The sequence below is a fragment of the Symphalangus syndactylus genome, chromosome 14 (genome assembly GCF_028878055.3).
Source record: "Symphalangus syndactylus isolate Jambi chromosome 14, NHGRI_mSymSyn1-v2.1_pri, whole genome shotgun sequence".
NCBI classification, from domain to species: domain Eukaryota; kingdom Metazoa; phylum Chordata; class Mammalia; order Primates; family Hylobatidae; genus Symphalangus; species Symphalangus syndactylus.
Window position 1 is genome coordinate 116873073 of NC_072436.2, and position 15085 is coordinate 116888157.

The following is a 15085-nucleotide window of genomic DNA, read 5'->3' on the forward strand; positions in this document are numbered from 1 at the left end:
GGAAGGGGCGGGCCCGCCAGGAGCCAGGCCGCGCGGCGCCGCGCCGGCCTAGAGGGCGCCGGATCCCGGACCATGGCGGCGGTGGCGGGGGGCGCCGAGGGGCGGCGCGCGGCCCTGGAGGCGGTGGCGGCGGCGGCTCCTGAGCGGGGAGGCGGGAGCTGCGTGCTGTGCTGCGGTGACCTGGAGGCCACGGCGCTGGGCCGCTGCGACCACCCGGTGTGCTACCGCTGCTCCACCAAGATGCGGGTGCTGTGCGAGCAGCGCTACTGCGCCGTGTGCCGCGAGGATCTGCGCCAGGTGCGGGGCTCCGGGGGCGCGGCCCGGGGGCAGCGGGGCTCCCGGCGACCGGATGAGGACTTTGCTTCACTGAGGTCCGGCCGTGGGCCCCGGCGGCGCCGGCTTCCGAGAGAGGCCTGGTGGGGCCACCCAGGGCGGGGTCCCGGCCGTGGGGCTGACGGCGGGGCGTTGGGGCTTGGAGGCCGGAGGCGGCCGAGCGGGTTGGAGGAGGGGGCAAGCCCTCTGGGGGCAGCCTGGGGACTTCCCCCGTGTTCCGGGGGTTCCTGCCAGGCCTCAGGAAGGGGCCTGATCAGATGGAGAACTCGGTGACCTGCTTGTCTTCGGGAGGTTATTTCTCAGGGGCCTCCATTCGGGTCGAGGAAGCAAGGCATGGGGGGATCTGCGGAGGCCATCCGTCCTGGAAGCAGACTCTGGGCATTCTCAGCCCAGCTGCGTTTCTGGGCCCCCATTGGGTGACCCTGAGCAAACTCCTTCCGAGACTGACGTTTTTCTCTGTGGAGTGGAGGTGACACTAGCCTCGGAAGGAGACCTGCCCATCAGAGGGGAAGGCCCCCTCCCGGTTCTTGGCGGGAAGAGAGAAAAGTGTTAGGAAGTTTTCCTCCTCGCCGCCGCCCCCTTTGGCGCTCATCTCCACAGTGAATGGGAGACGTTTTTGACTGTACAGACTTGGAAGCCGTGGAGGGGTCAGAGGGTACCATGCAGCGTTCCTCCACCCTCACTGCACTGCCAGCTGCTGGCTGTGGGCACCTGGCTGGAGCCCGTTGGTGTGCTGAGCTTAGAGATTTGTTTGCTTCCAGCATTGTGAAATTCCCCGGTTTGTTCATAGAAGGCTTTGGCTGGTGACATCTGCCAGGAATCTAACTTTCCTCTCCCCAGAAGTGATGCAGAGCAGTATTGAGGTATAGATTCTTTCTTTTTCCCCTCTTCTTTCTTTTTTATAAGTAGACATTTACATCAAAGGAGCTGAAGAGACGCTGCAATTCTCTGAGCAGTTTGTGGGCATGTACCCTGTGCCCTTTTTGGAAAAAGACGTTTGGAGATTCTATAAGTCTGTCATGTGACTGAAGCAGGCTGACCCAGACCCCGGGGAGATCTGGGGTGCAGGAACAGTCACAGAGGACCTTGGCCTGTGGCTTCCTCAGGGCGCTTCCTGGCTTTGCCACGGCCTGCCTTGCTGGCCAGTCCTGCGTAGCATGACCTCACTCTCCAACAGCTAGCTTTCCCAGCACACCTGTAGCTTCCTTCCGGAAAGAAGACGCTAAGGAGTTCTTGGCACGTGAGGTCCCGACCCAGGGTGCAGGTCTGATGCAAGACATGAGTGAACATCTGAGTATGCTTACTCTGGCGGCCTCTGCCTGCTCTCATTCCTTGTAGGCCCCACACCCTCCAGGAGCTCTGTGGCCGGGGGCTGTGGACATGAGCTGTCAGCCGGGGTGTGGTTTGGCACTGGGTACCCCCAGCCGGCTTCCTCTAGGGCCTGCCCCGCCTTACTGGGCTGAAGGAGGGGCTCCTGGGAAGTTTGCTGTTTGCTGCTCTCGTCTCCTTTGCATTCATCCTGTTTTCTTCCCGTCTTGAGCCTGCCGCCTCACTCTAGCCTCCTTTTTCCCTTACTGAGTTCAGCACCATCCCTTGAGTATATTCTGTGTCCCATGCGTGCTCAGAAATTCCCACTGCAACCCTCAACTCCTGAACCCTGGCGTTGCCTTGGCCTCCCTTATGGGACTAAGGTTTTGCGAAAATTGGGAGGAAAGTGTCCCGGATGCCGTGTGGAATCTGCTGGCTCCGTGTGGTTGTTAGTTCCACACACCTGGACCCAGGCCTTCCCCGTGGAGCCTGCAGCTGCTGCTCAGGCGAGGAGCCGGATGGGCCCGACCCCTGGCAGGTGCTCAGGGTGGAAGCCGAGGCAGGCGCTCCATGGGAGGTGGAGGTGCTGGTCTCGGCCATGGCTGACAGAGGCCCTGGGGTGGTGGAGCCCCACGTTCTGGGCCTCTTTTCTGGGCGTGTCTTTCTCCAGGGCCGGTTCCTGCTGTTTGCATCTTGCCCTCCGGCTTGCTCTGGTTCCCGGTGTTACTGCAGGAGTCCTGATGAGGCTGCAGGCCCCCCAGGGCAGCCCACCTGCACCTCACAGGCAGGCAGTGGGAGGGGGCGCAGAGGGCCAGCCCACAGTTACCCAAGGTCCCAGGTCAGGAGGGTGACATGCTGGCTCGGGTCATGCTTTCCTACTCCTACTGTTCCCCCCTCCCCACCCCGCTCCTGTCCCCTGTGGCCCTGGCCCTCTCTGTAAGATGCTCCCTGCTTCTGCTGTCCCCCCACCCCGCTCCTGTCCCCCGTGGTCCTGGCCCTCTCTGTAAGATGCTCCCTGCTGCTGCTGTCCCCATCCGGGCTCCTTGGAGGTCTAGGCTGTCTAGATGGCCCTGGGAGCCATCCCCAGGGTCCCCGTCCCCACGTGTGGGCAGGCCCTCACCGCTGTCCTTTTGTGTGCCCATGGCATGCTGGAGAGTGTGGAGCAGCAAGGCCCCAGGCAGACACCACACCTGTCCCTGTGGGGGGTCCTGGGGGCCTCCTGTTCCTAAGCAGGCCTCACCCCATTTGCCTCTCACTCTCTTTGGGGCCTAGCCTGGCCGTCTCCAGAGCTTACGTAGAGTGCCCTTCCCCCAATCATTTGCTGCATAGCCCATCCCCAAGCCTCTCCCCATGGGTTCTGTACTTCTGTCCTCAGACATGTGACCCTCTCCCGTTGGGGTGACCTAGACCTGTTGTCTCCCTCTGTAGCCCCAGCCATCTCCCCCCGGCCCCCAAGTCCCACCCCAGGCATCTCCCCCAGGCTCCCAAGTCCCCTCCTCACAGCCCTCTTCCCCTGGCCTCCATGTCCTCTAGGTCCCCTGCTCCCAGCGTGGCTGTGCTGGAACCACCAGGTGGGAAGGGTCTTGCTGCTTGGCTCCTTAGTGGACCGTGCCTGACTCCAGCCTGGCCACCGTGCTGTGGGGCGCAGCCTCGTCCAGCCCCCTCCTCACCCTCAGGGAGGGCGATGTTGGCCATGCCAGGCTGCACTACTGTCCCATTGCCTGCTCCTGAGGTCTGGCGGCCAGTCCTGGTCTCCCTGCCTGTCTGAGGATGGGCAGCCTCAGGCCCCCACCAGCAGGTGGTGTTTCCCGCTCCGGCCCTGGGGCCCCAGATCTGCACGCCCTTCTGCTCCAGTGATTGCGGCTTTGGGCCCACCTTGCTCGCAGCCATTGTTCTTTCCCAAGCCTCGTCCTCTTCGTGAGCCCACCCAGTGTCTCCTTTCCCTTGTCTCCTTGCTCCGCTCAGGTGCCCTGCCTGGGTGACCCCTCCCAGCTGTTCAGGAGGGACAAATACCCTGGGGCTCGCTGCCCCTGGTGCTCGGAGCGCCTGCCCCAGCTGCTGTGCAGATGGACACCCATCTAGACTCCACATGGGGCATGTGGCCCTCCTGTGCCGGCCCACCCTGAGTCCTTCATCTGAGTGCTGTCATCGCACCTGGGACCTGCCCGGCCTGGCCCTGCCTCTGCCCAGCTCCCTGCAGCTCCTACACCCCCAGCTGCTCCCTGGCCTCAGAGAGGCTGCCTTGACCCAGTCCGCCACCCCCACCAGTGCCATCCCACATCGGTTTCTCGGGACCTGCGATGTGCTAGCATCGCATGGGACGTGGGTGCCTCCAGGCGGCAAGGACAGAGGAGTCTCCGTGCTCCTCAGTGGGGCCTGGCCCTGTGCCCGCACACGGGTGGCACTCGGGACGCACGAGTGGAGGTTGGCTGCATGTTAGGGATGCCTGGGATGCCCATGTGCTTGCAGTCTGAGTCGCCGCCACCCCGGGTGGATGAGAGCGTGCGGCTGAAAGGAGGTGTGCCAAAGGGGGGAGTTGGGAGTGGGGACGCCCCTGGCACGGGTTTCCGCTGGGGAAGGAAGTTGTTTCTCCTCGGAGTCTGATGGGCTTGGGTGCTTTCTGGCAGCCTTGGGGGCCTCCCTCACAGGCTGCTGGCCTGGCCGCCTCACAGGCAGACACTGGCTTCCTCGCCCGCCTGCCTGTGCTGCTTCGGGAGCTGTGGTGGGGGAATGGCCCTGTCTGGTTCCCGGGAGTGCCGGTACTCAGCTCCCGGAGGAGGCTTGCTCTCTGGGTCCCAGCAGCACCCTGAGTGGCTCCACAGATTGCGCCTGTGAGGGTCGGGCTGGAGAGGCTCCCTTGGGAGTGACTGGAAGGCAGGGCTGGGTGCCAACTGCCACAAAGGCAGCTGCTGTCTAAAGAGGCCGCACAAGGCCCAGGGCCGTTCCCCGTGTTTGGGGTGTGCAGAGAGGCTGCTCTGGAGGAGGGGAGCCAGGGGACAGGTCAGGGTGGTGTGGCCCGCAGTGACTGGCAGCCTTTGTAATGGGGCTCTGGGTGGGGCTGCGACTCCCATCTGAAGATGTCGTGCGTGGGAGGCAGCTGTGATGAAGTGCCCATCTGAGCCCAGCGTGTGACGGGGATGCAGAGGTGGCCAAGTTCATCCTGCCCAGCCTTGCCTGATGTGACGAGGGGAGGAAAGGCCTGGGCTGCTGCTCCTGCAGCCTGCACTGCCCACCCCGCCCTCGTGGAACCGGCTCCTGTTGGTGGGGTGGGGGCACCCTCCTCGCAGTGCAGCAGCCTGTCCTGGCAGAAGAGGAGGCTGAGCTCTCCTGGTGCTCCTGACCCTCCTGGGGAGCCAGATTTAGCCATCTGCTCTGGGGGACAGAGACCACCCCAGGGCTCCTGAGCACGTGTGGGACTGGCTCTCCCTGCCAAGCCTCAGGTTTCCCAGCTTCACGGCCGTTCCAGCCCGACATTCTCTTTGGCTAAGGCTAAACTTAACATGACCTTGGCGTGACCCTTGCCAAGGTGAGGACGTCCCTCTGCCCTGGATGTGCCCTTGAGGCCTTGAGCTGCTCTAAGGGCCCAGAGCCGAGGCAAGTGACCAGTGCCAGGCTTGGGACAGTGATGGAGCCAGAAGGGGGCTTGACCAACCCAAGGGGTGGGTGGCACCAATCTCTGCTGGCGTGGGGGCAGCGAGGGTCCTCGCCAGCAGAGCTTCGTGAAGCAGGGGTGCTGAGCTGAGCAGGGATGGCGGGGCCGTCTGTGGAGGCACAAGGCAGACAAGGGCAAGTCCTTTGGCAGCCTGCTTTGCAGGTGCCAGAGACCCCTGGGAAGGGGCCCACGCAGAGGCTCTGCAGCGCCTGCTGAGTATGCACGGAGCTGAGGTGGCCGGCTTGAGTCTCCGGCCGTGGAGGCGCCATGGAAACGTGGGGGCGGGGGCGCCGGACAGGGTAGCTGGGCCTTGTCACCTGATGTATCCCTGGCTGGCGGCCACTGGTATTCCCTTAGCAGCTGCTTGGAACACGTTTCTTCTCTGTCCTGGAAAGCTCTGCAGAGCGACAGCTGCTCTGTTCCCCCGCAGGGTGGAGCCACGGGTGAGGGCCCGGGCCGGTGGGGCGTGGCCGCTTCGGGACCGGCCTGGCCGCCCCCTGGTGGAGAGGCCGGGCATTGTGTCTCTGTCCTCTGCCGCTGGCCCTAGGCAAGCGGGTTGGGGTGAGGAGGGGAGGCCTAGGCCAGGGTGTCAGGGGCTGCTGCCTGCTGGGGCCTCCCAGGAGGACCCTTTATGCCTCACTCAGAGGGGCCGTGAGGGCTCCCTTGCCTCTGAGCCTCTGTTGCACCCCAGGTGGGGGGTCCCATCCCAGTCCTGCTCACCACCCCTCTGGTTTTTGGCTCTAGGTGGTCTTTGGGAAGAAGCTTCCTGCCTTTGCCACCATCCCCATCCACCAGCTGCAGCATGAGAAGAAATATGATATCTATTTTGCGGATGGAAAGGTGTATGCATTGTATAGGTGAGCAGGGCCTCTCCCTGGGTCCTGGCCTCCCTGTGGTGTGGCCCTTCACGTCCCACTCTCCTCACAACCAGAGGCACTTCGGGGGCCACGTAGTGCACCAATGCTGGGGCCAGGCGCCTGGGGTTCCGTCCTGTGACTGGGGACGCTTACCAGGCCCTCCTGGGGGTAGAGCTGGTAGTTGCACTGGGGAAAGGCATGCCCAGGTGGCGCAGCACCTGCCTCAGGGGCACCTTGAGGGGCACACGAGCTTGTGTGAGCCAGGCCCGTGGCCTGAAAATCCTATAGAGGGTACAGTTGTCCCAGGGCTGGTCTCTCAGGGCAGGGGCAGCTCATGGGCTAAGGGCTAGAGCCAGACTTCTGATCCAGGCCGTGTGCAGACTCCACCCCACCCATGGCCTTGCATCTGTCCTGGGTCACGGGCCGGGGCCTGGTGAGTGGCCCCGCTCCCAGCGGTGACACTGAATGTCCTGGGGCCGTGGGCGGCTCTCGGTGTCTTCCTAGGCAGCTGCTGCAGCACGAGTGCCCGCGGTGCCCCGAGCTGCCGCCTTTCAGCCTCTTCGGGGACCTGGAGCAGCACATGCGGAGGCAGCATGAGCTCTTCTGCTGCCGGCTGTGCCTCCAGCACCTCCAGGTGTGCCCCCCGGAGAGAGCCTAGGCGGTGGGTGGTGCAAGGGATGCGGCCACACGGCTGGGAGGGGCTGGTCCACCTGCTGCTTCTGGCCTTGGATGACCCCCTGAGGGTCAGGCTGCACGTGGCAGGGAGGCCTCTGGCAGCTGGCGGGGCCCTCTCCTGCCCCTTGCTGCTCTGCCACTGGCCTGTGGGAAGAGGCAGGAGGCCTGGGGTCCCCAGCCTGTGCCCAGCCCCCTGTGCCTTGTAGATCTTCACATATGAGCGCAAGTGGTACTCGCGCAAGGACCTGGCCCGGCATCGCATGCAGGGTGACCCCGATGACACATCTCACCGTGGCCACCCGCTCTGCAAGTTCTGTGACGAGCGCTACCTGGACAATGATGAGCTGCTTAAGCACCTGCGCCGCGACCACTACTTCTGCCACTTCTGCGACTCGGACGGGGCCCAGGACTACTACAGGTGGGCCGGGCAGCAGACAGACAGATGACCCTCCCTCCCGCAGGGCGTGGGGCTAACCGGGCTGCAGCCCGCCTACCGACACCCCATCTCCTGCCAGCGACTATGCCTACCTGCGTGAGCACTTCCGGGAGAAGCACTTTCTGTGTGAGGAGGGCCGCTGCAGCACAGAGCAGTTCACCCACGCCTTCCGCACCGAGATCGACCTCAAGGCCCACAGGACAGCCTGCCACAGTCGCAGCCGCGCCGAGGCGCGCCAGAACCGCCACATCGACCTGCAGTTCAGCTACGCGCCACGGCACTCGCGCCGGAACGAGGGTGAGCAGGCGCCTGGCCTGGATGCCCCCAGGTGGGGCCACATGACCATGCCCTGCTCTGGAGCCTCAGACCGAGCTGTGGGTGCAGGAGCTGACCTCCCACCCTCCGGCCAGGCTGGAGCGTCTGAGCACCCCTTGTGTGCCAGGAGCTCTTGCTCCCTCAAGGTCTCAGATCTGCTGCCCTGGGTGCCCGGGGCCCTTCCCTGGACCAGGAGGCTTTTACTGAGCATCTGCTGTGGACAGATCCCACCTGGGGCTCGGGGACCCTCCTCTCCCTTCCCACGGCTCCTGTGGCTTGGCACCCAGGTCATAGAGGCCCGTGGCTGGCGTGGACCCCGCAAGGCTCCCGTGCCATCCCCGGGCGCATGCACTGTGGGTAGGAAAGCCTCTGCTGTCCAGGCCTGGGCATTGGCCAGGTGTGGCCTGTTCCTCCTATTGTCGTCCCGGGGTCCCGGGAAGTGACAGGCTGTCTGCTGGCCGCAGGGGTCGTTGCTGGCGAAGACTACGAGGAGGTGGACAGGTACAGTCGCCAGGGCCGAGTGGCCCGGGCTGGCACTCGCGGAGCCCAGCAGAGCCGCCGAGGAAGCTGGAGGTACAAAAGGTGGGGGGCCTTGCGTGCCGCTGACGTTTTCCTGTGGTGACCGTGGCCAGGGGCCAAGCTGGGAGTAGGGATGGGGTCAGGGATTGTGGCCAGAGTTTCTGGGGTCCTGAGTAGCAGTAGGGTGTGTTCAGTGTTTGGTGAGCAGAAATTTCTTCCTCTTTCTTCCAGTTCTAGCCACAGCCACAGATCTTAGGGTTGGGGTGGGTGAAAGGGGTCTGTGTCAATTGGGCGGTCACCGCAGCTGTGCGAGGAAGCACCGGCCCGGCAGCCCTGCCGGGCAGAGGCATCAGACCCCAGATAATCGCCCCACACACTGGACCCAGGCACTGCCCGCCTGAGGCATTGGTCTCGGGCTGTGCTCAGCCTGAAGGCTGGCCTCGTTGTCCCAGGGAAGAAGAGGACCGAGAAGTAGCAGCTGCTGTCCGGGCCTCCGTGGCCGCACAGCAGCAGGAGGAGGCTCGCAGGAGTGAGGACCAGGAGGAAGGCGGCCGGCCCAAGAAGGAGGAGGCAGCGGTGCGGGGTCCTGAGGAGCCCCGTGGCCCCCGGCGCTCACCCCGGACTCAGGGCGAAGGCCCAGGTGAGTCAGCCCTAGCTGGTGGCAGCTCTGCCCAGGCCAGGAGGTTAGTGGCCAGCTCTTTTTTTTTTTTTTTTTTTTTTTTTTGTGAGACAGAGTCTTGCCCTGTCACCTAGGCTGGAGTGCAGTGGCGCAGTCTCGGCTCACTGCAATCTCTGCCTCCCAGGTTCAAGTGCTTCTCCTGCCTCAGCCTCCCGAGTAGCTGGTATTACAGGCGCCTGCCCCCACGCCTGGCTAATTTTTCTATTTTTAGTAGAGATGGGGTTTTACCATGTTGGCCAGGCTGGTCTCAAACTCCTGACCTCAGGTGATCCGCCCACCTCAGCCTCCCAGAATGCTGGGATTATAGGTGTGAGCCACCGTGCCCAGCTTAGTGGCCAGCTCTTGACAGGCACAGTGCCTGGGACGCTCTAGGCCTTCACCGGGGATGTTGAAGAGCACCCTGCACTCCCAGTCCCCAGAGGGCCTGTCCCCACACCCTGACCTGACCTGGGGGCCTTGTGTTCTTCATAGGCCCCAAGGAAACCTCTGCAAATGGTCCTGTAAGCCAAGAAGCCTTCTCGGTGACAGGCGCAGCCACCCCAGGGTGTGTGGGGGTGCCAGGGTGAGGGTATGGGTGCCCAGGGGTGAATGGTGCATGGTGGGCGGGTGCGGGCAGCCACAGGTGGGTGCCGGGAGGGCAGGTGTGGAGCCACGGGGCCTGATAGCTGTTGACCAGTTGTGCTTCCCTGCTCCCAGTACCCTCCCACCACCCAGCCCGAAGCTCAAGGACGAAGACTTCCCCAGCCTCTCTGCTTCCACTTCCTCCTCCTGCTGCACTGCAGCAACCCCGGGCCCTGTGGGGTTGGCGCTGCCGTACGCCATCCCTGCCAGAGGCAGGAGTGCCTTCCAGGAGGAGGACTTCCCCGCCCTGGTGTCCTCGGTGCCCAAGCCTGGCACCACCCCCACCAGCCTCGTCTCTGCCTGGAACAGCAGCAGTAGCAGCAAGAAGGTAGCACAGCCCCCACCCTCGGCGCAGGCTACCGGCAGCGGCCAGCCCACCAGGAAGGCTGGGAAGGGGAGCAGGGGCAGCAGAAAGGGCGGCCCGCCCCTCACACAGGAGGAGGAGGGCGGCAGTCCGGCTGTGCAGGAGCTTCTAAGCACACGCCCCACGGGCTCCGTCTCCTCCACACTGGGGCCGGCCTCCATCCAGCCCTCTAAGGTTGGCAAGAAGAAAAAAGTGGGCTCGGAGAAGCCGGGCACCACATTGCCACAGCCCCCGCCCACTACCTGTCCCCCAGGGGCTTTGCAGGCCCCGGAAGCTCCTGCCAGCAGAGCCGAGGGGCCAGTTGCCGTCATTGTTAATGGACACACGGAGGGCCCGGCCCCGGCTCGGAGTGCCCCCAAGGAACCCCCAGGGCTCCCAAGGCCCCTGGGGTCCTTCCCCTGCCCCACGCCACAGGAGGACTTCCCAGCGCTCGGCGGCCCCTGCCCGCCCCGGATGCCGCCGCCCCCAGGTACGCGTGCTGCCTCAGGCCTGCTCTCTAGGTGTCAGGAGGGGCCGGGGTCAGGCTGGAGCCACAGGCACAGTCTCATCTGGGTGGTGGGGACCCCTGTGTGCCGCCATCGGCCACCCACATGACCTCCAGCCTCCCCTTAACTGCCCTGCCTTCCTTGCCTCTGTGAGGCCGGCCCTCATGGCGCCTGCCGGGTCTGAGGGTGCATGAGCTTATGTGGGCTGGGCCTGCCACACCAGAAGCAATGGTGTGGGTGCTGGCCCTGCACCTGCCCTGCAGGGAAGGGGTGGCTGTGGACAGAAGCTGGCCCTGGAGGCCAGGCAGCCTGCAGTCAGCGAGGGTCCTCTCTGGGTCTTGTCCTGCCACCCCTCAGGCTTCAGCGCTGTGGTGCTCCTGAAGGGCACGCCTCCCCCACCCCCGCCGGGCCTGGTGCCCCCAGTCAGCAAGCCGCCCCCCGGCTTCTCTGGCCTTCTGCCTAGCCCCCACCCAGCCTGCGTCCCCAGCCCCGCCACCACCACCACCACAAAAGCGTAAGTGTGGGTGGGCTGCCTGGCGTCCACCACGGGTGGAGGAAGGGTATCCTCCCCTTGGGCCACTCTAAAGGCTGAAGCCTCCACCTCCTCTTTACCTTCTGACCCCCAGACCCAGGCCACCGCCTGCCCCGCGGGCCTACCTAGTCCCCGAGAACTTCCGGGAGAGGAACCTTCAGCTCATCCAGTCCATCAGGGACTTCCTGCAGAGCGACGAGGCCCGCTTCAGCGAGTTCAAGAGCCACTCAGGGGAGTTCAGACAGGTCAGGCGGGTCCGGGGAGTCCAGATGGGTCAGGCGGGCCCAGGGCGGGGTGGCCAGCCCGTCTTCATCCAGGGCCCGGGCCAGAGGGGATGACTGAGTCCGGCTCTCTGGCGGCAGGGCCTGATCTCCGCAGCCCAGTATTACAAGAGTTGTCGGGACCTGCTGGGGGAGAATTTCCAGAAGGTCTTTAATGAGCTGCTGGTCCTGCTGCCCGACACGGCCAAGCAGCAGGAGCTCCTGTCTGCACACACGGACTTCTGCAACCGCGAGAAGCCTCTCAGCACCAAGTCCAAGAAGAACAAGAAGAGCGCGTGGCAGGCCACCACGCAGCAGGCGGGCCTGGACTGCCGTGTGTGCCCCACCTGCCAGCAGGTGCTCGCGCATGGCGACGCCAGCAGCCACCAGGCGCTGCATGCTGCCCGGGACGACGACTTCCCCTCCCTGCAAGCCATCGCCAGGATCATCACGTAGCTCCCGCCAGCGTGGCCAGAGCTGTCGCACCATGAACATCCTTCCTCCTTCCTCTCTGGGCTGCCAGGCAGCCAGGTAAGGCCCAGTGATGCCACCTGGCCTCCCCACCAGGAAGTCACCAGGACGGTCCACCCACCCTGTTGGCACACTCAGGTGGGAGTCCACCCCTGTCTCGGTGGGCCAGTCTCGGTTTGCATTCTTGTGCTTTTGGGAGGTGCCAGGGGAGGGAAGGGCTGGGATGCTGGGACCTGTTGTTGCTGGCAAAGCCAGAGGTCACAGTGGCCTCATCTGGGCCCTCCCGAAGCTGAGGGCTGCAGCCCCTGTGGCCTCAGAGCTGAAAGCTGCAGCGCCACTGGTGCCAGAGTCAGATGTCACAGATGTGTGTTGTGTAAACAGTTGGCTGTTTTGTGCTTCAAGAATGTTCAGGATTAAAAGCAGACAAGAAATTGTGCTACTTGAAGTTGAATCTTTTTATGAGACAAGCTGAATCTGGGATCTCAAATTGCCTCTGACCTTTTATAAGACAGTTTATCTTCAAATAAATTTATTTTGCAATACCACGCATAGCTGGTGTTCTGAGCTTCTCTGTCTTCTGAGTACACCCTGAAGCCAAATTTAGAAACGGTGGAGGGGACATCTGAAATACTGCAGCAAAATAATTTGAGTGTAATTATCTGGATCTAGGGTTTTTGGAGGGAGACCAGACACATAGGGTAATCACTTCTTTCTGCTTCCAGCACATGTAAAAGCTCTAAACACAGCCACATTCAAATAAGGCCAAGAATATGTCCTCAGATCAGAGAAAGTAGGGCTATTTCTCTAAAGTAAGCAGAAGGGGGCTACCATGGTGATGAAGAGCCAAAGTCAGTGGCTGCAGAGGGGCTGGGTCAGCCATGCGGTGGCATTGGCACTACCCCCCTGAAGCTGAGGACTTGGACAGTGGGACTCAAGTACTTGTGTCCCCTGGGTGATGGCCATGCTGGGGCCGGCTAGGAGATGAGAGGCTGGGTAGGGGCCACCTGCATTCCCCCCACACCAGAGGTGCCTCACAGCTGATACCCACTTGGCAGGGGATGGTAGGTTTCTAAGCAAGACCAGCCCCACAGAAGAGTGGAGCACTCTGGGGGAACAGGCTGTTTCCTTAAGGGTATTGGAAAGAACTTCTCTTTCTGGGTCTGGCCCGGTCGCCCAGGCTGGAGTGTAGTGGTGTGATCTCAGCTCAGTGCAGTCGACCCCCTGAGGCTCAGGTGATCCACCTCAGCCTCCTGAGTAGCTGGAACTACAGGTGTGCGTCACCACGCCCAGCTAATACTTTTTGTAGAGAAGGGGTCTTGCTATGTTGCCGAGGCTGGCCTTGACCTCCTGGGCTCAAACACTCCTCCTGCCTCGGCCTCCCAAAGTGCTGGGTTACAGGAATGAGCGAGCCACTGTGTTAGGCAAAAAATGACTTTTTTGAGATGGAGTTTTGCTCGTTACCCAGGCTGGAGTGCAATAGCGTGATCTCGGCTCACCACAAGCTCTGCCTCCTAGGTTCAAGCGATTCTCCTGTCTCAGCCTCCCGAGTGGCTGGGATTACAGGCATATGCCACCATGCCTGGCTAATTTTTTGTACTTTTAGTAGAGATGGGGTTTTTCCATGTTGGTCAGGCTGGTCTCAAACTCCCGACCTCAGGTGATCTGCCCACCTCAGCCTCCCAAAGTGTTGGGATTATGGGCATGAGCCACCGCCCCTGGCTAAAAAAATGACTTCTTAAGGAGCAAGGACTAGAGGAATATGAGGCAACACTTAAGTGGCGGTTGCTGTGACATGCACTGCTGCAAGCTCCACACGCCTCACCACAGTAATCGTCACCCGTAAGAACCACGATGACCCTTTTACAGAAGGAGAACCTGAGGCACAGGTTGAGAGACTTACCCAGGGTGCCTGAGCTAGAAAGTGGCAAAGCCAGCATTTTGGCTCCAGAGATGGTTCTTAGCTGTGCTTCACTCAACCAGGAGGTTATGAAAAAAAACCAGTTAGCAATCCTAGGAATGAGGTTGGGTGCAGTTGCTCACGCCTGTAATCCCAGCACTTTGGGAGGCTGAGGCAGGTGGATAACCTGATGTCAAGAGTTCGAGACCAGCCTGGCCAACATGGTGAAACCCCATCTCTACTAAAAATACAAAAAATTAGCCAGGCGTAGTGGTGCATGCCTGTAATCCCAGCTGCTTGGGAGGCTGAGACACAAGAATTACTTGAGCCTGGGAGGTGGAGGTTGCAGTGAGCTGAGATCTCACCACTGCACTCCAGTCTGGGTGACAGAGTGAGACTCTGTCTCAAAAATCCTAGGAATGGCCGGGCGCAGTGGCTCACGCTTGTAATCCCAGCACTTTGGGAGGCTGAGGCGGGCGGATCACGAGGTCAGGAGATCGAGACCACGGTGAAACCCCGTCTCCACTAAAAATACAAAAAATTAGCTGGGCATGGTGGCGGGCGCCTGTAGTCCCAGCTACTCGGAGAGGCCGAGGCAGGAGAATGGCGTGAACCCAGGAGGCAGAGCTTGCAGTGAGCCGAGATCGCGCCACTGCACTCCAGCCTGGGCGACAGAGCGAGACTCGTCTCAAAAAAAAAAAAAAAAAAAATTCTTATCTAGACAAGGATTTACAGAAAAGAACCCTACAAATCATTACCAACAAGATAACTTATAAACAATGCAAATGGTACCATTGGCATCACTCTCATCAGCGTTATAGAATGCTAGGACATAAGAGTGAAACCATCAGGGTTGGACGCGGTGGCTTATGCCTGAAATCCCAGCATTTTAGGAGACGAAGATGGGAGGATCACTTGAGCTCAGGAGTTCAAGACCAGCCCAAGCAATATAAGGAGACTCCATCTCTACAAAAAACTTTAAAATTAGCTGGGCATGGTGGCACATGCCTGTGGTCCCAGCTACTCAGGAGGCTGAGCGGGGAGGATCACATGAGCCCAGGAGGTGGAAGTTGCAGCCAGTAAGAGGTTAAAGTAAGCCAAGATTTCGCCACTGCACTCTAGCCTAGGCATCTGTTTATTTATTTATTTTTCCCTCAAAAAACAAAAAACCAGGTTCACTCTGGGCCGGGTGTGGTGGCTCACGCCTGTAATCCCAGCACTTTGGGAGACCAAGGTGGGCGGATCACTTGAGGTCGGGAGTTTGAGACCAGCCTGACCAACATGGAGAAACCCCATCTCTACTAAAAATACAAAATTACCTGGGCATGGTGGTGCATGCCTGTAATCCCAGCTACTTGGGAGGCTGAGGCAGGAGAATCACTTGAACCTGGGAGGCAGAGGTTGCGGTGAGCCGAGATCACGCCATTGCACTCCAGCCTGGGCAATAAGAGTGAAACTCTGTCTTAAAAAAAAAAAAAACAAAAAAAAAACAGGCTGGGCGCTGTGGCTCATGCCTATAATCCCAGCACTTTGAGAGACACCAAGGTGGGTGGATCACTTGAGGTGAGGAGTTTGAGACCAGCCTGGCCACCATGGCAAAACCCTGTCTCTACTAAAAATACAAACATTAGCCAGGCATGGTGGCGGGCGCCTGTAATCCCAGCTACTCTGGAGGCTGAGG

At 61.5% G+C, this 15085-nt stretch overlaps 1 protein-coding gene across 5 annotated transcripts; it reads left to right on the top strand.

Annotated features, from left to right (window-relative positions):
* ZNF598 (zinc finger protein 598, E3 ubiquitin ligase) lies at positions 1 to 12056 on the top strand. Of its 5 annotated transcripts, none has more exons than XM_055241812.1 (12): positions 1 to 297; positions 6038 to 6150; positions 6655 to 6784; positions 7032 to 7243; positions 7311 to 7558; positions 8041 to 8158; positions 8548 to 8735; positions 9246 to 9336; positions 9471 to 10228; positions 10602 to 10758; positions 10871 to 11021; positions 11139 to 12056. In XM_055241812.1, exons 1-12 carry the CDS (start codon positions 73 to 75, stop codon positions 11490 to 11492), a joined length of 2745 nt encoding a protein of 914 aa, XP_055097787.1. In that variant the 5' UTR covers positions 1 to 72; the 3' UTR covers positions 11493 to 12056. The 5 variants fall into 5 exon arrangements, with proteins under 5 accessions (XP_055097787.1, XP_055097788.1, XP_055097789.1 ...); XM_055241813.1 differs by having other exon boundaries at positions 7341 to 7558; XM_055241814.1 differs by having other exon boundaries at positions 7341 to 7558; positions 9246 to 9318.
* The last annotated feature ends 3029 nt before the right edge of the window (positions 12057 to 15085 follow it).

Coding starts and splice junctions, on each gene's coding strand:
- ZNF598 (XM_055241812.1), top strand. CDS start 73: ATGGCGGCGGTGGCGGGGGGCGCCGAGGGGCGGCGCGCGGCCCTGGAG. Junction 7,244..7,310: donor GGGGCCCAGGACTACTACAG/GTGGGCCGGGCA, acceptor ACCGGGCTGCAG/CCCGCCTACCGACACCCCAT. Junction 9,337..9,470: donor GGGTGTGTGGGGGTGCCAGG/GTGAGGGTATGG, acceptor CCCTGCTCCCAG/TACCCTCCCACCACCCAGCC.